Here is a 26,692-nt window from a genome sequence, read left to right on the forward strand (position 1 = left end):
TTTAACCATTGTCGAGGCGACCTTGGAAAGATGGGATTATCAAACCCGAGAAGTTTTGAAGCAAAGAAAACAAGCTTGTGCATGAGAATAAAAACCATTTTTGTGAAGCAGAAGCTGCACATACCAGCTGTTCTGAGTGAATCTGAATCTTGTGCTGTGAGGACACGATCAGTTATTTGCGGCAGGGTGGAAAAGTGGCCCACTTGCATGGCTCTAAAATAGCCTTATGTAGGTTTTTAAAATAAACATTCTATGTCAAAAATTCCAAAGTTTAGACAGTATAGCTGGCCGTGGACCTTTGTGTGTGTATGACTGTGCAATGCACAAGTATTTGCTCCAAATCAACAACAAAATTCGAAAGGAAACGCAACTATCAGTACGTTATTTTCGCACACAACTGTTTTTATAAACTCCGTATATATCTAAAATGAAACACTAAAATTAAAAGAACTGTTACTGGGTTTAAATGCTGTTCAGTATTAATGTTATTTAATGAGTTCAGATCAGAGGTATTTAATGTTTACATTTGTATTGTATGTCCTATTAAAATTAATAAAATAAACTAAGTGAAACAGTAATGTTTTGCAGATTTTGTGCTTTAGCTCAATGTAATTCCATCTTTATAATGTGCCTTTTGTTTATGGCATCCAGTATGAATGTTTTTGTGTACAACTTCTGAATAAATTTGTTCGATACTTGTTATCAATATTTTTGCTTTGTCTCACTTTCCCCCTCGCCCCTGTCCTAACTAGCTTGAGAACTGGCAGAATATTACCGATAATTAAGTTCCATGATGTGGTTAAGACTAGAACATGCTCTTGGGATTTAGCATCTGGCTGCAGTTCTTTATTATGAATGTTCATCCACCTGTTCAGTCAATGGACAGAAAGTTGTTGTATATGTTGTTTGGCTCAATTTTTCCTTTTATCATGATGGTAAATGAGATTTTATGTAATTTGAAAATAGTCTTAATTGAGTTTAAGGGTAATATATCATCCACTATTGCTCTACTTGAATCCTTTGTTATTTCTCATATTTTCCAAATCCTAAATTTAGATTCACTTAATTTTCTTTTCAGTTTATTGTAATTTGTGATATTAAAATAAATTTCCTTTGTGAGAAGAGTGTCTACAAAGGATGCAATACATAGTAGCCATTTGAATCAGCTTGCCATATTTTATAACAATCTTACATTTTGAGTTAGAAAGTCGAACAATCCAGCCCCATACCCTCAGATGACACTTAGCACTGAAGTAGGGTTAGAGATGCTGCTTTTCAGATGAGACATTAAACCAATGTCCTGTTGTAGTGTATGAAAAATATCCTTTTGGCACTATTCAGAAAAGAGTGAATAATTCTTACAGTCAAACCCAATGATCTTCCTTCAGCTCCATATTAGCTGATAAGTGCCCACACAATTTGCCAAGGGTTTGGCTTGGAGCCTTGATATTCTACTAGATGCAGGGTATCAAATATTATCTCCATAGTCTGTACAAACCATCCTGAAAAAGCATATGTGCAATAGGTAACGAAAAATAGTTAACAACATTGGATGATTACGGATGTCTTGGAATACAATTGTTCTTCACTGTGTGCTGTAGGACACCTCCAATAAGGTTTTTTTTTTACTGTTGCTGCATCGAATGCTTGCATATTATCTGAATCTGTTGGATTACTGCATTGGATTAGATTCCAACTAGAAACCAATTTGGTAGAACTCTCACTCTTGAGTCACAATGTTCCGGGTCAAAGTCCTGTAATGATATGTATATAGTCAAGTTAGTGAAGGATTAATTATTACAACTATGCAATTCAAACACTAGAGGGCACCACCACTTATCTGTATATAAATCAGACCAGGGAATGCTGGGTAGTGTTAGTGAAGGAGAAAGAACAGCACTAGGAGATTAGGTTAGATGAGTTACACGAGGTTAGATTATAATATTATTAGTGTCTATTTAGATTATTGATTACTGCTCAACAGATTCAATATTATAACTCGGTATGTGTGCGAACTTCATTTAATTAATCGTTATATGCAATAACTTAGTTTTGTTTCAGTGTAATGATTGGTGGATTCTTTGTCATCAACACAATGGACCATTCTGGAAGAAAGGACAAAGAACACAACATAGTACCACCAAAGGTAATATAACAAGTCTGACTTAAGACCAGAAATCAGGGCTGGACACTATAAAGGGCTGGTTTAGCTCACTGGGCTAAATTGCTGGCTTCTAAAGCAGGCCAGCAGCACGGTTCAATTCCTGTACCAGCCTCCCCGAACAGGCGCCGGAATGTGGCGACTAGGGGCTTTTCACAGTAACTTCATTGAAGTCTACTCGTGACAAGCGATTTTCTTTTCATTTCATTATAATGAATAACATTATTCATGGGAACATTCACATTGCTGTTGTTGGGAGATTGTTGTGTGCGAGTTAGCATTTCCTGCGTTACAACAACTTCATTGGCTGCAAAGCACTTTTGAGATATCTGTGGCTGCATGTGAAAAGTGCTTGTATCAATGCAAGTCTTTTTTGTTTTGAGCAAGCCTGCAACAATTTCTCTGAAATGAAAATCGCTTATTGTCACAAGTAGGCTTCAATGAAGTTACTGTGAAAAGCCCCTCGTCGCCACATTCCGGCACCTGTTCAGGGAGGCTGGTACGGGAATTGAACCGTGCTGCTGGCCTACCTTGCTCTGCTTTAAAAGCCAGCGATTTAGCCCAGTGAGCTAAACCAACCCCTGGACAACTGCACGTGAGGTGGACAGTGAACGCTATTCCTCAAGGGTGGGGATGTTACTATCCCCCACCCCATGTTCTTTGAGCTGTGAGATGTGGCCAATGTGACCTTGTACCAGGGACAAAGGAGCCAGCAGTGTAGCTAAAGAATAGATGTTGGAACCTTAGCTGACCAGAGCGCTGCCTTCATCAATATAAAAGATAAACGGAAAGAAATTATGTTTCAATCAGCTCGCATATCGGCATTTAAAAAAAAAACCAGAGAGGACATTCACTGCTATTTTTGATGTTGTACCACTTTCAGTACCACCCCCACACAGGCACACAAACTCCCTCCATGCCCCTCGGACCTCTTCATTCACCTGAGGAAGGAGTAGCGCTCCGAAAGCTAGTGACATCGAAACAAACCTGTTGGACTTTAACCTGGTGTTGTAAGACTTCGTACTATTTTTGATGTTGGCAGTGGTTTTGGATTCAGGCGGTCACAGCGGTCAGGCCAGGCGGCGGGGTCCTGGCGCAGTAGCCCCGCCCCCTTCCCGGGATTCTTGCCAGTGCGCAGGCGCGGGCGCTGTCTCCTTCACTTCGCCCTTAAAGCCGGAGAGAGCGAGGCCGAGAGGTGGCGGCAGGTAACCCTGGGACGGGGAGCTCTCTGACCGGGGAGGGGGATCTCAGCCCGGCCGCATGCTCACCGCCCGCCCGCCGGGGGCTGCGCACTCGACTCCAGCGCTGCGGGAGCGGCTCCTCAGCCGCCCATCCACTCTTTACCCCAGGCCGCGGCCCGGCCTTCACTCCGGAGCCGCCCCAGGAAACGCTTCCCGGGGTGGGGGACAGACATTTACCCCGCCTGGGGGGTGGGGACAGACATTTACCCCCGGGGGGGGGGCAGACATTCACCCTCCTTGGGGGTGGGGACAGACATTTACCCTCCTTCGGGCGAGGCGGGTGGTTTACCCCCGGGTGGGGGGGTGGGGGCAGACATTTACCCCCCGGAAGGGGGGGGGGGTGTGGGGGCAGACATTTACCCCCCCGGAAGGGGGGGTGTGGGGGCAGACATTTACCCCCCGGAAGGGGGGGGGTGGGGGCAGACATTCACCCTCCTTGGGGTTGGGGGCAGACATTTACCCCCCGGAAGGGGGGTGTGTGGGAGCAGACATTTACCCCCCGGAAGGGGGTGTGTGGGAGCAGACATTTACCCGTGGGGTGGGGTGGGGTGGGGTGGGGGCAGACATTTACCCCCTGGTTGGGGGGGCAGACATTTACCCCCTGGGGGTGTGGGGGCAGACATTTACCCCCGGGGGGGCAGACATTTACCCCCTGGGGGGTGGGTGGGTCACACATTTACCCCCTGGGGGGATGGGGGGGGTGACACATTTACCCACTGGGGGGATGGGGGGGTCACAGACATTTACCCCCTGGGGGGAGGGGGAGCAGACATTTACCCCCTGGTGGGTTGGGGGTCGGACATTTGCCCCCTGGGGGGTGGGCGACAGACATTTGCCCCCCTGTGGGTGTGGGGGACGGACATTTACCCCCTGGTGGGTTGGGGGTCGGACGTTTAACCCCTGGTGTGTTGGGGGTCGGACATTTGCCCCCTGGGGGGTGGGCGACAGACATTTGCCCCCCTGTGGGTGTGGGGGACGGACATTTACCCCCTGGGGTGTGGGGGACAGACATTTACCCCCTGGGGTGTGGGGGACAGACATTTACCCCCTGGGGGGTGGGGTCAGACATTTACTTCCCATGGTGTGGGGATGACACATTTGCACTCTGGGGGTGGGGGACGACGACAATCATTCCCCCGGGGGGGGGGGTGGGGTGCAGACATCTACCCACGTTGGGGGGAGGGGGGCTTCCATTTATCTCCCCCCCCCCCCCCCCATCCCCCCCATGATGGATGGATGGTTGGGGTTGGGGATGGTTGGGGTTGGGGTTGGGGTTGGGGAGGGGTTGGGGGGGGGGGGGAGGGGTTGGGGGGGGGGGGGGGGTTGGGGGGGAGGGGTTGGGGGGGGGGGGGGGGTTGGGGGGCAGACATGTGCTGTATTGGAGTGGGTTGTGGAGGAGAGACAGGTTTGCCCACCGGGGAGGAGGCCGCACTCCGGGCTGTAAGATGGCGCCGGAAGTGCTTGTGCTCCGGGCTGAGAGGGGTGGGGGTGATGTCCAGGCCACCCCCCCCCCCCCCCCCCCCCCGTAGCAGCAGCCAAGGTGATCGCTGTGACCTCGGCATCTGCCGAGGCGGAAGATGGATACCATTATTTCTCATCCGCTGGGAATTCCAGTGAATCACCCCCTCCGGAATTCCCCATTGCCTTTCCTGTATCAATTGGGGTTTTTTTAAACTCCATGCGCTTTTTTTTATTTTTGCGCGAATGTGGGGAGTTCATGGTTTATAAAAATGGACTTTTCTCAAAGGAGGAAATTGTAAAATGGTAAAAAGTCCATTGCCTGGAAGGGCGACATGTGCATTTTGGGAGACAGACTGAATGTCATTCGCTTCTGCTGGGTCACGCCTTGTCTTTATGCCGATGATGTGTGCGCTCATTTGCACTGCCTGCCCTGCACAGCCCTGGGCAACAGCCGGGCAGCGACCCATTCCGTCGCTGCTTCGCATCTGCAGTCTCCCGGTGGGGACGGAGCTGGCTGAGGGTTGTATTTCTGCTTAATATTAATGCGTTGAATCGGAAACCTTTTTATTTCCTTCGTCTGCCACTTTATTAGTGTCACAAGTCGGCTGACTTATAACGCAAGCATAGAGGCTGAAGTGTGAAATATTTACCTGTGACTAGGCCATTCTAAATGCTCTTCCCCCTTTTTTAAGGTGCAGAATTTGTCAGCTTCCGTTTCTTGTTTTACAGGCTGTTGTTGAACCATGGTTGGGTGGGTATGCCTTTGAGCATGTTCAGGTGCAGCCTTGTCCCGTTATTCATGATGGCTGCACAATTTTAATGGTGTAGTTTGTCAAATTCATTCATACAAACTTGTGAAAGAAAGCTTTTAGTCCCCCACATGGGCTACATAGGTACATGTCTGGAGCCTCTGGGGGTTGGTAAGGAAGAGGGGGGATATATTCAGTTCAGATCCATATTTTCACTAACTTGCACGTCTGTGTGACATTGCTAATAATAGGGTTTGTCCACCAAAGAGTCAACAAAGTTCTTTGTCTTTTCTGATACATTCCTATCTGCTGTAGGTGATCTGATGTTCGTTCAGCTAAGCTTATGGTAAAAGTTTCTAATTTAAAGTAGCCAATTTGTTTCAAAGTTGTAACTTTTCTTATTTGGAGAAATTATTTATTGTGTGTAAGTGTAGATCCTTGAGAATGTAACTTTACCCAAACCGGAAATTCTAGTTTTAGTGAGCCCTTGACAGCTTTATGTACAAACTACAAAATAGATTATACAGTACAAGGGAATATTGTGCCATGGCACAGTAATTAATGGGCCATCCATTTCTGATAGCAGACCCATTGTGTTGAAGGGCCTGTTTATCTGCTGTAAATACTGTGTAATACTATGTAAATTAAAATTTAATTCTTTTAATCTTGTATTTAATTGATACAGTTGCTCCATCCATTTCTTTCAAATTTATTTTACACGCATTTAAAAAGTCAGAAAAGAACGAACCCCTTTTCAATGTGCAGTATTATCAGAGTCCATTAGTAAATGCAGAATGGGTTGGGAGAATGGTTGCATTTTAGACACAAACTACTGAAGCCCTACTAAAGCGAAACAGTGCCTTGGTCTGTGAAAAGGGAATCTAAGTTCCGGAGGTGCTCACTGTTAGTTGCATGACATTAGTAAATTTAAAAAAATATATAGTTTTGTATTAACCTTTAATCTTTACATTCAGAAGCTGCCTAATCATCACACCATGGACACACCATCTTGCCCAAGTATTAAAGCTTTGAAAACAAGTACCTGATAATGGAGTCAGCATTTCAATTTCCCACAAGTAGTTTTTCCAGGTCCTCCTCCATACTGTTTCTTTTCTCATTATTATGGCCAAGATTTGGGTGCTGCAAGGCCAAGACAATTTACTATGGTGGGGGGGGGGGGGGGGGGGGGGGAGAAATATCATGGTCAATCCATTTATAGGATACTGTGCAGGCCCAACCCCTCCAGCTTTGTGTCCTTAACCTTTTGCCCAAAAGATTGGTCTCAAAAATTCAACTTTTACACTGGTGAATGTGATACTTGAGAAGGAATTTTAGGCCTATATCAAGGTGGAGTGGGGCTTGCTTTTTTTTATTCTTTCACGGGATGTTGGGTCACTAGCAAGGGCAGAATTTGTTGCCCATTCCAAGTTGCCCTTGAACCAAGTGGCTTGCTAGGACATTTCAGAGGACAACCGCATTGCTGGGAGTCTGGACTCCCATGTAGACTAGACCAGGTATTTCCTTCCCTAAAGGTCATTAGTGAACCAGATAGATTTTTACAACAGCCAACAATGGTTTTTATGGTCACCATGACTGGTCATTTCAAATTTGCTATCCCCGATGTTGAACTTCTGTCAAATGTGATTTTACACAATGTGACACCTGATGCAAATGTAACATTCAACGTTCTGTACATGGCGCAAACCAAAATGCTTTTTTGGCCAACAAAATAGTCCAATTTTTTGGAAACCTTGCTGCATTGCCTCCTTTTCCGTTGTGGAAACTGTCAACTTTGCTTTTCTCACTCCTTTCTGTAGCTGCTGCTATATCATATCTTCATAAGTGAGTATTTGCATATAATTGTGAACTAGCTGGACACTTGGGATTCAAAGGGCTGGGAGTAAATGAGAGAAATAGTGATTGGGTGATGCTGACCTTGGTATTTAAGCAAAAGAAAGGAAGACTGAGTAATTGCCTTGATGCAGAATGACATAATTTGAATTCAGTAGGAATAAGAGCTCGGATGAGCAAGGACCATTCAAATAGAAACAAACAAGGGCCCCTGGGGAGGAAAGAAGAACGAAAAAGCCTATGGGACTTGGTGCCGGAAGAATTGGCTGTCAGGCAAGGCATTTACTTTATGCTGCCTGGCAAGATAGGATCTTTACTGGGAGCTGTATCTGGTGCTTCTTAGTTTTCAGTACATCTGCCAATTCCATTTTGCTTATTTTGTGTCCGTGTGGTATCCTTAGCAAATTGGATTCAGTCAGCCTGTCTCCATTATGGCATTATTTTGCTTTTACAACATTCATGACGATTAAACTCCAGGGAGCAAGTCTCAGGTGAAGGTTCCTTTTGTAATGTTTGTGGTCATTTTCAAACCTGGTTTGCAAGTGAAACAAACTGCAGTGCATTCTTTGCTTTTACATTCTTGCTTGTACACCCCCCCCACCTGAGTCTAGTTGAATTTGGAACTTCCTCCATTTCAGTCCTGGCAATGAAACTGAAAATGAAACAAATTACTCAAATCTTGGCTGCAATTATTTTCACCAGGCCCTCTGAATACCCACCACAATAAATGACCCCTCACCCCGAGATGAAAAATAATATCTGTATATTTTGTTGTATGGTACAGGACTGAAGAGAAGTACGTTTCAAATCGATATTTTTAGACGAGGATTGATTTTTTTGGGGGTCAGGCAGTTGGTGTTTGCAGGCACTGTCGTGAGGCAAAGTGGCATTGAGTTTTATCCCACAACAGATGTGGTCGGTAATTGGCACATGCATGTACGTTGTAAATCGAATGTTGAAGTTAACCTTTATTTCAAGATCTACATTGGCCACACTTCCATCAGTTTTCTTTTTACATGTTATAGGGTTTGACATTGTTGGGAGCTAGCATTCGATGGACCTAATGGTCGTGCCGTTTCATTTTTGTATGTTGGTGATTGCATCACTGCATGTGGTGATGTAAATGTGCAGACAAGGATGAAAGCTTTGCTGCTGAATAAAACCCACACTTGTAAATTAATCTTTGTGCAAATATTAAAATAATGAATTTTAATACATACCGCCCATTTTTGAAGCCGGTGATAAAGTATAGAATTTGCAGATATAGGGATGAATATATAAGATTGAACGTGCTTGAAAACTAGACAGGATATTCATTAATCGTGCACCAGCAGACCAGAATGATGGATTGTGCCAAGTGTGGAGCATTGATCCTTTTATCTCCCTGCCCTGCAATTTTTATCTCAACGGTTACTGAGAGTTGTTTCAATCACCAGGGATCATAAGTTTTTTTTCATGCTGCTGTGTGACCACCTCTCCCACTTCTGTCTCTCTTACTCACCCCCCCGCCCCTCGTGGCTGGGTCAAGCGAAGAGAGCAGAACAGGCCATCTGTCTTTGCAATGTTAGTGGGTAACATGGTTTTGGCAGCATCTGATTATGTTTAGGGGGTGGGGTTGGAGATTAGAATATGGAAGATTGCAGTGAAAGTTCATGGATGTCTTTTTCAGCAATAGTTTTATGAAAGCTAATGAACAGCAAAGCACATGGTCAAGTGTTATAGGGGTACATGTGCAGCTTTCTGTATTTATCCTTTGGCAGGGCAGGATACAACTAACTGCACACAAACTTACACTGCTGGGATGAGGAAAGATATTACGGTTATATTCCATTTTTGCCTAGTGGTTGAGTTTTCTTCATTTTCTATCTGTCCATTGGCACCCTGGAGCGTTACAGGGGTCCTTATTGTTGGCAGTTTATCAAATTTTTAAGTTACTATGAAGCCTTGAGATTAGAGGACTGTGTAGAGACAACCTGATAGTTGTGTGCCTTTAAGGCATTATGGCTGTGTGATCAAATCTTAACTTTGGTTAAAGTAATATGTTTTAATTTTATTTGCTGAGTAGTGAAGCATTATTAAAAAGTACTCAGCAAAGATTTGATGTGTGCTGCTCGCCCGTGGGTAAAGGATGATATTTTAATGCATTACGTTACTGATGGGTATATTCCAAATAACCTAGATGTCCATTTGATTGTTCTGAAAAGAGATGGTTAACATTGGGGTATTTAGTGTAGCAACGGTTATTTTCCAGCATCGTTGAGGGTAAAGTTGCCCATTTTCTTGGTGAGGATAAACACTTTGGATGGTAGAGGTTTGAGAGGTTTATCACTGAATCCTGACTGGCCTCCCCACTGGGCAGGGACTGGTTAGGATATTTCAGAGCTTTTAAAAAAAAAAAAATTGATGGTGGTACTGCCCTCACTGAGTATTTAATATTGTGATTCCGTGATAGTCCTGTGCAGATTCTGCTTTCCCTGGATTACAGATATCAATGGTGCAGCGCAGGGAGAGGAAGCTGCTTGCCCTATCACATTTGAGTTGGCACTTTACTCTGACAACCCAAAACTAATCCCACACCTATCCCTGTGAATTCCTCTCTTTTAAATATTTAAACTGATATGAGAATATTCAAGGACTGGAAAATTTGGATATTTGCAACTAAGAATGAAACTGGATGTACTGCCAGAGTTTACTGCATTCCCGATTTTGGAAGTTGGGTTTTCAAACTTCCTTCTGGAGAAAGGGTCATAGGAGCAGGCCATTCAGTTACTCAAAACTACTCATTTAATTAGATTATGATTGATATGTGCCATTTCCCTTCATTTACCTGCATTTGTTCCGTATCCTTTAATTCACTCACCTAACAAAGATCTATCTTTCTTGGTGCTGCAGTTTTCGATTGACACTAGCCTCGTCAGCTTTTTTTTAAAGTGAGCGCTCCAGATTTCCATGACCCTTTGCATGAATAAGTGCATTCTGCCATTGTCCAGTGAATGGCCCAGCTCTGAATTTCAGTTGATGTTCCATGAAACTCCCTTTTTCCATCTACCCTATTAAATTCTTTCCTCATAAATACCTCCATGCGATCACCCTTTAATCTGCTGTACTTGAGGGAATGCTTGACGAACCCATATAAATTGTCTTTTAATGTAACCTTACAGGTGTCAGTTGTGAATTTTCTGTTAAATTATGTACTTGTTAAACTGGTTTCAGCTATACTCATTGTAAACTAACTATCAGCTATCTCATTACAATTTTTTGAAGTGAACTAATAGTTGAGAATGTTGAGTAATTTCCTCGGGGAAATTCCTGAAGGCACAGTGGTTAACACTGCTGCCTCACAATTCAATTCTGGCCTTGGGTGACTGTGAAGTTTGCAAGTTCTCCCCATGTCTGCGTATGTTTCCTCCGGGTGCTCTGGTTTCCTCCCGCAGTCCAAAGATCATAGATTATCATAGAATTTACAGTGCAGAAGGAGGCCATTCGGCCCATCGAGTCTGCACCGGCTCTTGGAAAGAGCACCTTACCCAAGGTCAACACCTCCAGCCTATCCCAGTAACCCGACACTAAGGGCAATTTATAACAAGACCAATCCACCTAACCTGCACATCTTTGAACTGTGTGAGGAAACCGGAGCACCCGGAGAAAACCCACGCACACACTGGGAGGATGTGCAAACTCCACATAGACAGTGACCCAAGCCGGAATCGAACCTGGGACCCTGGAGCTGTGAAGCAATTATGCTATCCACAATGCTACCGTGCTGCTCGGTATGTGCAGGTTGGGTGGATTGGCCATGCTATATCGCTCCTTAATGGGCGGCATGGTAGCACAGTGGTTAGCACTGATGCATCACAGCACCAGGGACCCGGGTTCGTTTCCTGGCTTGGGTCACTGTCTGTGCAGAGTCTGCATTTCTGCACGTTCTCCCTGTGTCTTCGTGGATTTCCTCTGGGTGCTCCGGTTTCCTCCCACAAGTCCCTAAATACCTATTAGGTGAATTGGACATTCTGAATTCTCCTTCCGTGCACCCGAACAGGTGCCGGAATGTGACTAGGGATTTTCACCGTAACTTTATTACAGTGTTAATGTAAGCCTACTTGTGACACCAATGAAGATTATTATTATTAAGTTCAAGGATGTGTAGTTTAGGTGCAGTTATGAGGATTGGGGGGGGGGGGGGGGGGCTAGGTAGAGTGCCCTTTTAGCATGTTGGTGCAGACTCGATGGGCTAAATGACCTCCTGCACTCTAGGGATTCTGTGGTTCTAGTTTGAAACAGGAAAATGTTGGAAATGCTCAGCAGCTCTGGCAGTATCTGTGGAGAGGGTAAACTGGTTCTTTCAGGTCTGTGACCATAGTTCACAATTGGAAATGGTTAGAAAAGTTTGACGCAAGTGAAAGTGGGAGGATGTGAGAAAGAATGAAAGGAACGTCTGTGATACTCTATTGTTTATTTTGCATGTTTATCTTTACAGAAAGAATGGCTGTACCTCCATCATATGCAGACCTGGGCAAGGCAGCCAGAGATATTTTCAACAAAGGCTACGGTATGGTATTTCTACGATCAGTATTTTATAAAGTGTACCGTAATATATAACTTTTGCCCGGTTTCTGCTCTCCCATTTACTTTTTCTTAATAAATTTAGAGTACCAATTTTTTATCCCCCCAATTAAGGGACAATTTAACGTGGCCAGTCCACCTACCCTGCACATCTTTGGGATGTGGGGGTGAGACCCACGCAGACACGAGGACAATGTGAAAACTCCACATGGACAGTGACCCGGGGCCGGGATCGAACCTGGGCCCTCAGTGCCATGAGGCGGCAGTGCTAACTACTGTGCCGCCGTGCTCTCCCATATACAATCCAGATCAGCTGATGACACCTTTTAACTCGTGTCTCTGGCTATTGACTAATCACTTTTTGCGCACTTTTTCCTGTATTTCATTTTTATATTTCCCTTTTCAATACTTACTTAATTTGATTGCAAATTGTTAGTTTCTCCATTTGGCCACTTTTGGTAAAACGACCCACACGTCCCCCCATGAATTTTTCCCAACCTTTCTTTTATTCTTCCAGTGATTGTGTTTCTGTCCTGTAACCAGCAGTTTGTAGAACCTGTCTTTTATTGTTGATCCTCAGGTCATTTGATCAGGATGGATCCTGTGCTTTTGTCAGTTTTAACCCCACCCATATGAGGTGTGGTTTATGGTAACTCTTTCCATTCAGAAATGACTGCCCTGGCAGCAGAATAAGCAAAGAGAAATTGTTTTCTTTTTTTAAAAAAAATATATTTTATTAAAGTTTTCAGACACAGTTTTTTCCCTTACAAATCAAAGAAGTAGAAATAAAAGTAACATGATAACTGCAATATAACATTGTGTAACTAACATGGTAAACTAACCAAATAACACAAAGTAATACTCCCCCCCCCGCCCCCTCTCTCCCTCCAAAAACCCAAACAATTTACCCCTCCCCCTGGGTTGCTGCTGCTGGCCGTCTATCTTCCCTCTAACGTTCCGCTAGGTAGTCGAGGAACGGTTGCCACCGTCTGGTGAACCCTTGAGCCGATCCTCTCAGCACAAACTTCATCTGCTCTAGTTTTATGAACCCCGCCATATCGTTTATCCAGGCCTCCAGTCCGGGGGGTTTCGCCTCCCTCCACATGAGTAAAATCCTACGCCGGGCTACTAGGGACGCAAAGGCCACGACATCGGCCTCTTTCGCCTCCTGCACTCCCGGCTCATCCGCTACTCCAAATATGGCTAACCCCCAGCCTGGCTTGACCCAGACCTTCACCACCTTCGAGATCACTCCCGTCACTCCCCTCCAATACCCCTCCAGTGCCGGACACAACCAAAACATATGTGTGTGGTTTGCCGGGCTTCCCCCGCACCTCCCACACTTGTCCTCCACTCCGAAGAACCTGCTCAACCTTGCTCCCGTTATGTGTGCTCTATGCAGCACCTTAAATTGGATCAGGCTAAGCCTGGCACATGAGGAAGAGGAATTTACCCTGCTTAGGGCATCAGCCCACAAACCCTCTTCAATCTCCTCCCCGAGCTCTTCTTCCCATTTTCCCTTCAGTTCGCCCACCAACTCTCAACTCCCGGTATATCTCTGACACTTTGCCCTCCCTGCCCCACACCCCCGAAAGCACCCTGTCCTGGATCCCTTGTGTCGGGAGCAGCGGAAATTCCCGCACCAGTTGTTTCGTGAACGCTCTCACCTGCATATATCTAAAGAAATTTCCCCGGGGCAGCTCATACTTTTCCTCAAGCGCTCCCAAGCTCGCAAACGTCCCGTCTATAAATAAATCTCCCACTCTCCTGATTCCTACCCGGTGCCAGCTCTGGAATCCTCCGTCCAGCCTCCCTGGGGCAAACCTATGGTTGTTCCTGATCGGGGACCACACCGAGGCTCCCAGCACACCCCTCTGTCGCCTCCATTGCCCCCAGATACTTAATGTTGCCGCCACCACTGGGTTCGTGGTAAATTTTTTTGGGGAGAGCCGTAGTGGCGCCGTCACCAGCGCTTTTAAACTCGTCCCTTTGCAGGACTTCATCTCCAACCTTTTCCACGCCGCTCCCTCTCCCTCTATCATCCATTTACGAATCATCGCCACATTGGCGGCCCAGTAGTAGTCGCCCAAATTCGGCAACGCCAGTCCCCCTCTGTCTCTGCTACGTTGTAGGAACCCCCTCCTTACCCTCGGGGCCTTCCCTGCCCACACAAAGCTTGTGATGCACCTATCTATTTTTTTAAAGAAGGCCTTAGTGATCAGTATAGGGAGACATTGGAACACAAATAGGAACCTCGGGAGGACCATCATCTTAATTGCCTGCACTCTGCCCGCCAGTGACAGCGGCTGCATGTCCCACCTTTTGAAATCCTCTTCCATTTGTTCCACCAGTCGTGTCAGATTGAGTCTGTGTAAGGTTCCCCAGCTCCGGGCTATCTGAATCCCCAGGTATTGGAAGTTTCTTTCCACTCTCTTTAGCGGTAGGCCATCTATCCCTCTACTCTGGTCCCCAGGATGTATCACAAAAAGCTCACTCTTTCCCATGTTAAGCCTATATCCCGAGAAATCTCCAAACTCCCTCAATATCTGCATGACCTCTGTCATCCCCCCACTGGGTCCGTCACATACAGCAGTAGGTCATCCGCGTAGAGTGACACTCGGTGTTCCTCTCCCCCTCTAATCATCCCTCTCCATTTTCTGGAGTCTCTCAGCGTTATGGCCAGTGGTTCAATTGCCAACGCAAACAGTAATGGGGACAACGGGCATCCCTGTCTTGTTCCCCTGTGTAGTCGAAAATACTCCGACCTTTGCCGACCTGTGACCACACTTGCCGTTGGGGCCCCATAGAGGAGTTTAACCCAGCTGACAAACCCGTCCCCGAACCCGAACCTCCTTAGCACCTCCCATAGATACTCCCACTCCACCCTATCAAATGCCTTCTCTGCATCCATTATCTCTGCCTTCCCCTCTGCTGGGGGCATCATTATCACCCCTAATAGCCGTCGCACGTTGATATTTAGTTGTCTCCCCTTTATGAACCCTGTCTGGTCTTCGTGCACCACCCCCGGGACACAATCCCCTATCCTCGTTGCCAGAACCTTTGCTAGCAACTTGGCGTCCACATTTAGCAGTGAGATAGGCCTATAGGACCCGCACTGCAGCGGATGAAATTGTTTTCTTAATCGTAAAATTAAGGACTTGATCAGAAAATGCTTCCATAGGTCAGCAGAATAGTGAAGTGGTGGAACTTGGTCTGAATTGGACATTCTGAATTCTCCCTCCGTGTACCCGAACAGGCGCCTGAAAGTGGCGAATAGAGGCTTTTCACAGTAACTTCATTGCAGTGTTAATGTAAACCTACTTGTGACAATAAAGATTAGATATTATTATAAAAAGAATACACTTTGGACCACTTTCTAGATCAGTGTTGTCCAATATGATGGCCACTATCCACGCATCACTAATTGAAAATCCAAATGTGGCTAACTATTCATTGACTTGGGCGTGCAATATTAATTCTCATTTAAGTGTGTGTGTATGTTGGTGAAATGATAAAATAAAGTGTCCTTTGAATGTTTAAATATATGGAAGTGCAGTATTTCCCTGTAATGTGTGAGTGTGCTTAAGATTTTTTTTCTTCTTTAAAAAATTGAGTACCCAATTATTTTTTTCCAATTAACGGACAATTTAGCGTGGCCAATCCACCTACCCACACATCTTTGGGTTGTGGGGGAGAAACCCACACAGACACTGGGAGAATGCGCAAACTCCACAGGGACAGTGACCCAGGACTGGGATCGAACCCAGGTCCTCAGTGCCATAGGCAACAGTGCTAACCCCTGTGCACCATGCCGCCCCTGTGCTTTTGATGCTAAAATTACTGCTTGTGGCTAAAATGGTGTGACAATAGGTAGCCAGAAATGTCTACAGTACTTCCGGTGACGGCGGGCGGGAGGCGGCCGCACAATGGAGGGCCCCCTTTCGGGAACGGCATTTTCGGGGCTTTAAGCCCGGTCCCAGGGTCCGCGGAGGCGGCAGAAGCCGGGAGACAGCACGGAGGAGGCACAGTGAAGACACAGGAGGGAAAAAAGAACAAAGAAAAATGTCGAGGGTGAGCAAGAAAACGGTCGGGGGAAAAAAACAGTTGAAGGTTCGTCGGGGAGTGGAAAGGTCACCGCGGGGTCACCAAGGAAAATGGAGGCTGGAGCACCAGGGGAGGCCGCACTGCTTACGGCTGAAGAAATAACTAAGGTGATGGCTGCAGAATTTGAAAAGCAGTTGGCGCAGATTGCGAAATGCATGGAGACGGTGAGGAAGGAGATGACGGAGGATTTGAGTGTGCTGGTGGAGGAGGCGGTTTCCCCGCGGAGGTGCGAGAGCAAGGGGAGGTGCTGAAGGAAGTGGAGGAGACGTTATTGCAGCACGGTGATCAACTTGCCTCGATGGGGAAAGAGATGCGGAAGGTGATGGATACTAACAAGGATCTGCGAGGAAAAATGGAAGACCTGGAAAACAGATCCAGGCAACAGAATTTGAGGATTGTGGGGCTGCCCGAAGGAGTTGAAGGACTGAAGCCGACTGAGTATTTTGCCGCGATGCTGGCAAAACTATTGGGGGAGGATCCCTCCCGGTATGAACTGGATTGGGCTCATCGGTCGTGGAGGCCTGTACCAAGGGCGAGTGAGCCGCCAAGGGCAGTGACTCTGTGCTTCCGTAGGTACAGTGTGAAGGAGAAGGTCCTGAGCTGGGCCAAGCAGAAGCGGTGCAGTGGGCTGGAGTTGGTATACGTGTATATCAGGCATTTACGGTGGAGCGGGCAAGGAGGCGGGCTGCCTTCAACCGGGTGAAGAGGGCACTGTACATTAGCAAGGGGCGGTGCGGCATTGTATATCCAGCGAAGCTGAGGGTGACTTACAAGCTCAGGGACTTTTATTTTGGAACGGCGGAGCAGCGGAGGAGTTTGCGAAAGCAGAAGGACTGTGGCAGAACTGACAAATTGAGGAATGGCCATGTGCCGATGTAACCTCATGACTGTATTTTCTTCTTTTTTGTATCACCGTGTGGGTGTAGAGACTAAAGGAGCCAATGTGGTATATATTTGGACAAGGGAAGGGACGGGACTTGCACTCGAAATTAGGGTTCTTTGGGGTGTAGGTGGATATGCGGGGTTTGTGTGCTAAAAGGGGATCTTTGGGCTTTCCTAGGGCCGGGCAAGTGGGAAAGGGACCCGGGCGGGGGCCTCCACGCTGGCCGGTTTAAGCTGGCCAGTGAACGGGAGTGAGGTGGGGGAGGGGCTGCGGCCATCGGAGCCTGGCAGAACAGGGTCCGAGTGGTCTTGCCGGGGTGGAAAGTTGGGGGGAAGGAACAGAGGTTGGGAGGAGGAGTTTTACAAGAGGCAGTGGACGGGAGGAGCTGGAGACCGGGGTGGGGGGGTGGGAGCTGTGTAAGATTAAGGGTGACTACGGGTAATCCCTGATTCCTTTTTGTCATTTGTTTATGTAAACATGCGGGCTGATGTTTGGGGGTTGGTGGGCGGATGGGATCGTTGTTATTATGGGGACTGACATATCTTGCTGATTATTGTTGATGGATGTAAATGGGAGAAAATGTGAAAAAGGAGGAGAATTAAAAAAAAAGAAATCAAGAGTTACCTACATCAACCTGGCAGTGAAACAATGCACCAAGAGGTATCACTCTGCCAAATGGCAGACTATTTAAGCCGATTCTGCTTTGAAAGTAGAATTGGTGTCAGACGCACGCTTCTCCTATCACTGACATCATTCGATTACTCAAGTTTCAACAATGCCACTTGAGCAACTTTCCCATGGTCGTGCAATCTGCTGCTCAAATAGCCACCTCCACGCTGTTCTGCTATACATATGGAGATGGCTTTGTGGGATGTGACATGGAGTTGGTGTTTTCATCAATTCTAGGCCGCAAGTACCCTACCCTAAAATCGCCACTTTCAACCTCGTCTCACAGTCTTTTCATTTTCCAATTCTTGTCACTTCTGAAGCAAAAAGATACAAATTTCAAAATGTAATTTAAATAAAATGGCACAGGGCAATTGTACAGGCAAGCCTGTGAATCACCACTTGCTGGCCTGCAGACAACATTCAAGTCAAGGATGATAAGCTCATATTTATTAAGAGTGTCAGTCCGAGTGTACCAGTAACCAAAGGCTGGTAAAAGTGTACCTGCCATCTGGCAGCATTTTTCATGCAGCCTTAAGGATGGGTGGGTGCAGACCAACAGTAAATCTGCAGTGTAAATTAAGTGCCGTGTCTCAAACCAATTCTGAAGCAAAAACCACTTGTGGAGAGTTTCCCCAGTCTGAGCTGTAACTCCAGATTTATTCTGTAATTACAGCCAAACTTCTAACTGTCAGTGCATCCTTTCTCACCTTGCCTGGCATTGTGCTATAAATATTTCTCACTACTGTCACAACATTTTAGTGCAAAATATCTTACACACTCAATACTGCACCTGTGTATATTTAAACATTCATTAGAGAAAAGTAAAATACTGCAGTGATTCAAAAGAAACTCACTCGCTCTTGTTTTATAATTTCACCATAACACATGTGCCCACACACACATGGGTACATGCCATGCAAATGAGAATTGATATTGCACGTCCATAACTAATAATCAGCCACATCTGGATTTCCAGTTGGCCACATCTGGATAGTGGCTAATGTAATGGCAAACGCATCCTGTTGGTTGCACTTTGTGTTTGGTGCACCATTTTGGACCTAGCTTAGCAAGGGCTTATCTTTATCAGTAATGCCCTTGTAGCCAGGCGGTTCCTATTCATAACTATTCATAGCTATGTGAAAGTCTTGTGCATGTGCATTGCCCTGTTTCCGTATCCATTCTGCGATATAAATTGAGGAATTTCTCCCAATAAGAACTGGCACAATTATGCATTGGTTACAACATATAAAAATAACATTTACTAAAACCTGCTGGCTGGGTAATCAGATGAACCTTTGTGAAATATCAGGAAACGTGGTGTTAGAAAGTATTACAAAGTGATTAGAGCATTCAGTCCAAATTATTCAGACAGTGTTGATGCGTCACAGCAGCCATTGTGACCTATTCCCATCAACATATATCCTTCTGTTTATTTCCTCTTCATCTATTTATCCGGCTTTGCCCTTAAATGCATCTACTCTATTCGCCGTTGTGGTAGTGAGTTCAATGTTCTAACCAATCTGGGAAAGATATTTCACCTGAATTCCCTATTGGGTTTCAAATCTGTCATGTTTGTGGGCCCTAGTTCTGATCTCACCCACAAGTGGAAACAAGCTCGCTGCGTCTACCCTATCGAACATTTTTAGAATCTACCCTTTGAAATCACCCCTTCGATGATACCTTTGTTAAAATGGATCCATTTACATTTATCTAACTACACCCGTGTACATTGTGCATGCTGCTAACAGGAACCCATTTTTAAAATAGGATAGATCTGGGTTGGTGACTATTCTTGCTATACAAAGATACCCTTTATTAATTATGTCTTTTCTGTTTTCTAGCTTTTGGGTTGATAAAGCTTGAAGTGAAAACCAAGTCACAAAGTGGAGTGGTAAGATCAATTAACTTCTTTCCACACTCTAGTATTTTAAATGTATGTGTCCTGTGTTTTGAATGGACGAATGTGGGCTTATTAAGCATGCCATCCATATTTTGCTGAACCACTTCTAAAGGAGACAATCACCAGCGTGTGTGCTGAATAATTAGGGGGCTGGACAGAGCGGATAGGCAGAAACGTGCCATCGGTGGGAGGCTGGATAACCAGAGAATACCTATTTAAAGCTGCAAAGCAAAAGTAGCAAAGCCAACATTAGAGAAAACTTGCAGCAAGTGGTTAGAATTCGGAATGCACAGGCTAAGGTGGAGGCAGATTCAGTCGTGGCTTCCAATTGGCTAATTATCTGGAGAAAGAACTTGCCAGGCTACTGGGACAGGGCAGGGGTCGGGGGGCTGAGTTGCTGTGGCAGAGAGCTGACACAGACACACCCACAGCCAAATGGCTGTCTTTCTACTGTAGTTGGAATGTGTGTGAGGTGTAGCAGTTCTTCCCACTTCGACTCTATTCTGTATCTGATAGCTCCTGCTCTGATTTTTGCGCTCAGGCTGGTTCAGAGCATTGATGTGACAACATCGAAGCAAATACATATCGGAGGAAAAATGCATGTTTATGATTTGATGTTTCAGTTTGGGGTTTTCCCCAGAGTACGAGCGAGGTATGAACAGAGAAGCAATGCTTTGAAACGGAACTGTCGTCAGCCATGAAGGATTGTTCGACTGTTTAATCTAAATAGCCCCATTTTTATCTGGTGGAAGTTGCTGGATCCCATAGTCTTTAGAAACCACTTGGATCCTGGTGATAGCTCACCTGTATTGCGGCACAGATATAAACATGATTCATTTATTAATTCTGTTGGTTAACTGTTTGCTGCACAATACTTAGTAATCCTAAACCGGGTGCGTTGGAATGTGTGTTAGGTGTAGCAGTTCTTCCCACTTTAATGGCAAGTAATTAGAAACATGCATGCACTATACAATCATTCCTGCCTTTGTTGTTGATGTGCCTCAGTTACCAAGATTTCTGTATAGTTTTACAGCGCAGGAACAGACCATTTGGGTGCCAATCGGATCCTGGGGGTTACCATTGATCAGAAACTGAACTGGACTAGCCGCATTAATACTGTGGCTATCAGGGCAGGTTAAAGGCAAGGAATCCTATGGTGAGTAACTCACCACCTGACACCCCCAAAGCCTGTCCATCATCTACAAAGCTCAAGTCAGGAGTGTAATGGAATACGCTCCACTTGCCTGGATGAGTGCCGCTCCAACAACACTCAACATTCAGCACCATCCAGGACAAAGCAGCCCGCTTGACTGCTCCCCCTTCGACAAACATTTCAACCCTCCACCACCGATGAACAATGGCAGCCTTGTGCACCACCGATGAACAGTGGCAGCCTTGTGCACCATCTACAAGATGCACTGCAAGAACTCGCCAAGGTTCCTTCGACAACACCTTCTAAACCCACAACCACTACCATCTAGAAGGACAAGAGCAGCAGATTCCTGCGAACCCCACCACCTGGAGGTTCCCTCCAAGTCACTCCCCATCCTGACTTGGAAATATATCGTCACTCCTTCACTTGTCGCTGGGGCAAAATCCTGGAACTCGCTCCCTAACAGAACAGTGGGTGTACCTACACCTCAAGGACTGCAGCAGTTCAAGAAGGCAGCTCACTACCATCTTCTGACAGACAATAAATGCTGGCCTAACCAGCGACGCCCAAATCCTGCAAATGAATGAATTTTTTAAAAAAAACGAATGTCTGTGTCGGTGTTCCCCATGAGACCTGTCCACCCCCATCAACATACTGAGTGTCAAGTACTGGATAAGGAAATGCGATTTTCTAAAAATGTGCTCAGCTACTTTGAATTGGATCCCTAGTTTGCGACTGTGGTTGAACTCACTCTTTGTGAGTTGTCTTTTTTAACATGCTGTATACATCACATTCTGGAGCTAGTATTTTAGCACCATTTTTGATGCAAGGATTAACACTTTTTTATCAGATGGCCTGTTGCCTGTTGCTGGAAGCCTGTCACATAGTTATATGCTAGTCTTTCTGCTTAGCCATATTATTTTGGTCAGGTTCAGTCAGCACTCATTCTGCACATTCTCGGTGGGCAGACTTGGAGATTAATGCAATCTGACTGCCTTAATGCTACATTTCTGCTGACGCTGAAACATGTTTTGTTCAGTTGTGAGAAATATTTATTAGTAACGAATGCTGCTTGTCAAAATTTGCATGCAGTAAAGCATGGTTCTGCTGTCATGGTTCTTGTGTGATTTTAATGCGTATGTTACTGTGGCTAGAAACCATAGATTAAGTAGCTATTCTGAATACTGAGCTGGTGAGTAAGCTATTGAAATGACACATTTAAAGTTTAAATCTAATGAATTCTAGTTATTTGAGTTTGTGACATAATTAAGCATTTGAATGTGCATTGTTGGTTTATTCTTGATCGCCAAATGAGTATTGAAATGTGGTACCCCTTGTCTGCACATGTTTTCCATAACCGTGCAGTCAAATGTTTGGCTTATTAATTACTACACCTACTGGGTGTTATTTCCCCCCAAATTTTTCTCCCCACCTTATCCTTATTCTGTTTTATTAACTATAAGGTTCAGGGTGGGAGATATAGGAGGGATGTCCGAGGTAGGTTCTTTACTCGGAGAGTGGTTAGGGTGTGGAATGGACTGCCTGCTGTGATAGTGGAGTCGGACACTTTAGGAACTTTCAAGCGGTTATTGGATAGGCACATGGAGCACACCAGAATGACAGGGAGTGGGATAGATTGATCTTGGTTTCGGACAAGGCTCGGCACAAAATCGAGGGCCGAAGGGCCTGTTCTGCGCTGTACTGTTCTATGTTCTATCCCCTGAATTTCTTGGCACAGGTACCTGCAGCTTTCTGGCATACTGCCTAAGTACCATTGTTATAAGAGCTTAAGCAATGACTCCTGTCCACATGCATTTACATGCAGAAGTCATTGAACTGTGGCAGGAGCAGGGGTCCTCACAGATGTACCCCAAGCCTTTGGGTGCTGCATGCTTGTAGTGCTGATGAAGCTATCCAGGTGGAGACCAGCTAAATGTGTCTTAGATGAGGAATTCAATCCAATTTATGTTTTTAAAAACTGCTTTGAAATATTTGAGATGCATTGCGGTGTTGCATGCGCAAGTCTGTCTTTGTTCCTATTATTTTATTGTAGAGGGGAACGTCATTCTGTTCTACAATGACGGGTAAATCTGTGAATTTTAAAATGCCATCCATTTATAAATTAGCAACACCCTTTGTTTGAATTGTTCTATTTTAAAGGCAACCATAAGTAGATGTGTAAATTTGCATGGGTAACCGTTCCATGTATTTACGAGTAAATGAAATGGGAGTGTGAAAGGTACTAATTTTTACTCTTCCTCCCCTGACAAAATTGACAGGAATTCACAACTTCGGGTTCATCAAACACTGAAAGCGGCAAAGTATCTGGAAGCTTGGAAACCAAGTACAAGTGGTCTGAATATGGCCTCACATTTACAGAAAAGTGGAACACTGATAACACTTTGGGCACAGAAATTGCAATTGAAGATCAGGTAACCATTTTGCCATGTGACGGATCAAAATCTAGTGTTGTATTTTAGCTGTGTTGTATTTTAGCTTATGTCGGGTGGTGGGGGGGACAGGTGGAGAGTGCAAGGTTGTGAAACTATCTGATGGTGCCAGCTTGCAAATCAGCACTGTTTGGTTCACTAGATATTTTAGTGGCTTAAGTACTCTGTATTCTTCATTATTAAAATAATGGGCAGTTAATCTTTACATCCTTCATCCAACCGTTGCTTTAAAGTAACGGTTGTGATATTAAATGAGAGCAGGAATTTGCTGTGGTCACTTTTAGCTCTGGAAGGAATAAAGTCTTTAGTATTGAATTGCACACTGAAACACTTTTCTCTTTCCTTTACCAGCTTGCCAAAGGTCTGAAGCTAACTTTTGACACCACCTTCTCACCTAACACCGGGTAATTACAGTGGTTCGAAACGGGACAGAACTTTTTTGTTTTTTGTTTTACTGACTTGCTTATACATTGGATACTAAATTGTCTCCGTTTTGCATCCTTAGCAAGAAGAGCGGCAGAGTGAAGACCGCCTACAAGCGTGAATATGTCAACCTGGGCTGTGATGTTGATTTTGACTTTGCTGGCCCTGCGATCCATGCTTCAGCAGTTGCTGGTTACGAAGGGTGGCTTGCTGGTTATCAAATGTCCTTCGATACGGCCAAGTCAAAACTGACCCAGAACAACTTTGCAGTGGGCTACAAAACTGGGGACTTCCAGTTGCACACTAACGTGTAAGTTGTGCTGACAGTATGATGCTTAGTTTTAAGTTCACTTTAACTCTGGTTTGTTTGAGTATTTTTGCAAATATTTAAAAAATTTGAGTGAATAGACTTGGTTTGCGCAATATAAATATTTTCTCAACTAGTTGAATTTTTATCTTGCTGCTCTGTCTTGACACACACGAGCCAAATATTTTATTTTAAGATGTGGTTTAAATCTTCAGGAATGATGGTGCTGAATTTGGAGGTTCCATCTACCAGAAGGTAAGCGAAAACCTGGAGACAGCTGTAAATCTTACCTGGACTGCAGGTAACAACAGTACCCGCTTTGGCATTGCTGCTAAGTACCAACTCGATCCTACTGCTTCCATTTCTGTGAGTGCAACTTTTTGTTCTGCTCCCCAACGTTTTTTGATTGATTGATTTTTTTTTTTGTGTTACTGATTTCTACCTGTGTGTTTTTCAGGCGAAGGTCAATAACTCCAGCCTAATTGGAATAGGTTACAGTCAGATTCTGCGGCCAGGTAGGTTTCCATTCATTTTGTTTCATTTGATTGAAGACCATGCTGATGGGAAGTTCATTCGGCATTGAGTGCTTGAAGCTTTGAGGCTCGTGGCTTCTTATTTTCAAGCAGATTTGGATCAAAGGTCCTTATAGATAGTAGCGCTGTCCTCCCCGCTTCACATTTCTTATCCCACCTGGCGCTGCTCTATTAGACGCTTGGCAAAAGCAGAACTGGGAAATCTTGACTACTCGCAAGGCCCGTGAGAAAGTGAGTATCTGGAGTTCCTGAAATGAAGCAATTAGTGCAGCGTGAATGATTTCAAATGGAGCTGATGACAAGTAAAACTCTTGCCTGCAGCTTTATTATAAATGCAGTGTCTCTAAGCTCACTGCAGTTAAATACTTTCAACAATCCGGGTTCTAAACCTGTGCCGGGAACATAGTCTCAAACTGATTAGTTGTGCTGACTGTTCAGTTATATCGCGGGGGGGGGGGGGGGGGGGGGGTGGATTAAACGAGGCTGCTAAAGAGCAACTTGAACGACAGGTCACCGATGTGGGTTGAGAGGCGGTAGGTTTAGAACTGAGATGAGGAGGAACTACTTCTCGCCGAGGGTGGCAAATTTGTGCCGTGGAATCGGAGTCATGAAATGGTTTCAAGAAGGAGATAGGTATATTTCTGATTAAGAAGTGAGTTAAAGGGATATGGGGAACACGCAGGGAGGTGGATTTGAGACCAGGAAGAGATCAGCCATGATCTGATTGAATGGCGGAGCAGGCTGAATTGCCCACTTCTCCTAATTCCTATGTTCCTATGACACATCCCATCCCAGCTGATTTATTTCCAAGTTACCAACTGCAGGTCCCTGTGAGTTGAGGTTTGTTTTGTACATTGATATGAATGAAGTAGTCGAGACTACCTCTTTAAATATTTTCAAGGCAAAGATAGATAGATTTTTAAACAGTGAAGGAATTAAAGGTTCTGGTGAGCGGGTGGGTGAGGGGCTGAGGCCACACAAAGATCAGCTATGATCTTAGTGAATGGCGGAGCAGGCTCGAGGGGCCAGGTGGCCTACTCCTGCTCCTAGTTCTTATGAAGCAGGCTGGTTAGTATCTAATTCCTGATTTCCTCCCCTTATTATATTCAAGTGGAGTAAAGAAGGGCACAATCAAACTAGATCATGCCTTGTAGATGTTTTACTGGTCTGTTCAAGGTTGGACTGCTTTGAATTGTCATTTTAAAAAATTATTAAAAAACTGTTGTGAAGGTCCATGTCCATCGCATCACTGACTTGTTCTCGTTCCTGATAAAGATTTGGCTGTCAACAGTTTGTCAAAATTGGATCTTGAGACAGGGAGGGGAATAATCCAGTGTGGCACCAATATTTCTAACCACCTACAATTTGTCCACTGCAGGTATAAAACTCACTCTGTGTTCCCTAATTGACGGAAAGAGCATCAATTCTGGTGGTCACAAACTTGGTTTGGGTCTTGAATTGGAAGCTTAAGATGTGCACCTTTTATCTTCAATGACAAAGGGATATCGGAAGAAAGCAGCATTTGGCCATAACATGTAATTTCAACTTGACCAATGGGCTTTCCTGGAAAGGAAGTTTCAAATCAACCACGTACCTGTATTTTTAGTACTTTAAAACCGTAATTTTTTTTGAGTGAAATTGGTTATCTAGAAGGTGATGCAGAAGTCATAAGTCACTCATTTATACATAATTTAAAAATGTATTTTACTGTTAATACAACAGTCCTAATAATGGAGTAGGCCTTTACAAAACTCGAGTCGTGACTGCATGTTTCCTGGTTTAATGTCTATTTTGAGACGTTGTGGTGTGTCAGTTCACCTACAGTTGGATAAATTGAAATTATCCAAGTTGTAATTAAATTTTATGGAATCTGTGTATAGCAAAGAAAAATCACAACTATTTTCGGTATCCCAAACCCGTACAGTTGATGCTGAATAAAAAGAATCAAATACAGTGTGTTTTATCCCTTTTCCTCTTTTTTTGTGTAACATTTGAAGCTGCTTACCACTGCTCCCAGAAGGGAGGAATGGATTAGTTTGGTGCATTTTCTGGTGGCTGTGAAAGATGACCTGTTTTTCTGTGGACTTTGTTTGCATTTCCTTCACTTTTGCTGAGCTGTACACATGCCACTTTTAACACAGACTGCTCCGCATCGGGTTTGCTGCAACTTCTTAGTGTGTCCAGGGGATTGGTGCACGATTGTATTCTGCCTCTGGTGTACAATGGTCACCCCAAATGCATAGG

The 26,692-nt window shown here is 44.9% G+C and overlaps 1 protein-coding gene and 1 long non-coding RNA gene across 2 annotated transcripts; one reads left to right on the forward strand and one right to left on the reverse strand.

Moving 5' to 3' along the window:
• LOC140403587 (uncharacterized) lies at nucleotides 1-3,358 on the reverse strand. The gene is made up of 2 exons (XR_011938358.1): nucleotides 3,149-3,358; nucleotides 1-1,754 (listed from the first exon to the last, which is right to left on the reverse strand). It is a non-coding gene; the product is annotated as an uncharacterized lncRNA (long non-coding RNA).
• vdac2 (voltage-dependent anion channel 2) lies at nucleotides 3,236-26,401 on the forward strand. Its single transcript, XM_072491658.1, has 9 exons — nucleotides 3,236-3,366; nucleotides 11,941-12,012; nucleotides 19,524-19,573; nucleotides 23,015-23,167; nucleotides 23,537-23,589; nucleotides 23,691-23,918; nucleotides 24,131-24,281; nucleotides 24,373-24,430; nucleotides 25,827-26,401. The coding sequence occupies exons 2-9, from the start codon at nucleotides 11,946-11,948 to the stop codon at nucleotides 25,916-25,918; spliced, it is 852 nt and encodes a 283-aa protein (XP_072347759.1). The 5' UTR covers nucleotides 3,236-3,366; nucleotides 11,941-11,945; the 3' UTR covers nucleotides 25,919-26,401.
• Nucleotides 26,402-26,692: the final 291 nt, after the last annotated feature.

The sequence above is a fragment of the Scyliorhinus torazame genome, chromosome 28, assembly GCF_047496885.1.
Source record: "Scyliorhinus torazame isolate Kashiwa2021f chromosome 28, sScyTor2.1, whole genome shotgun sequence".
NCBI lineage: Eukaryota > Metazoa > Chordata > Chondrichthyes > Carcharhiniformes > Scyliorhinidae > Scyliorhinus > Scyliorhinus torazame.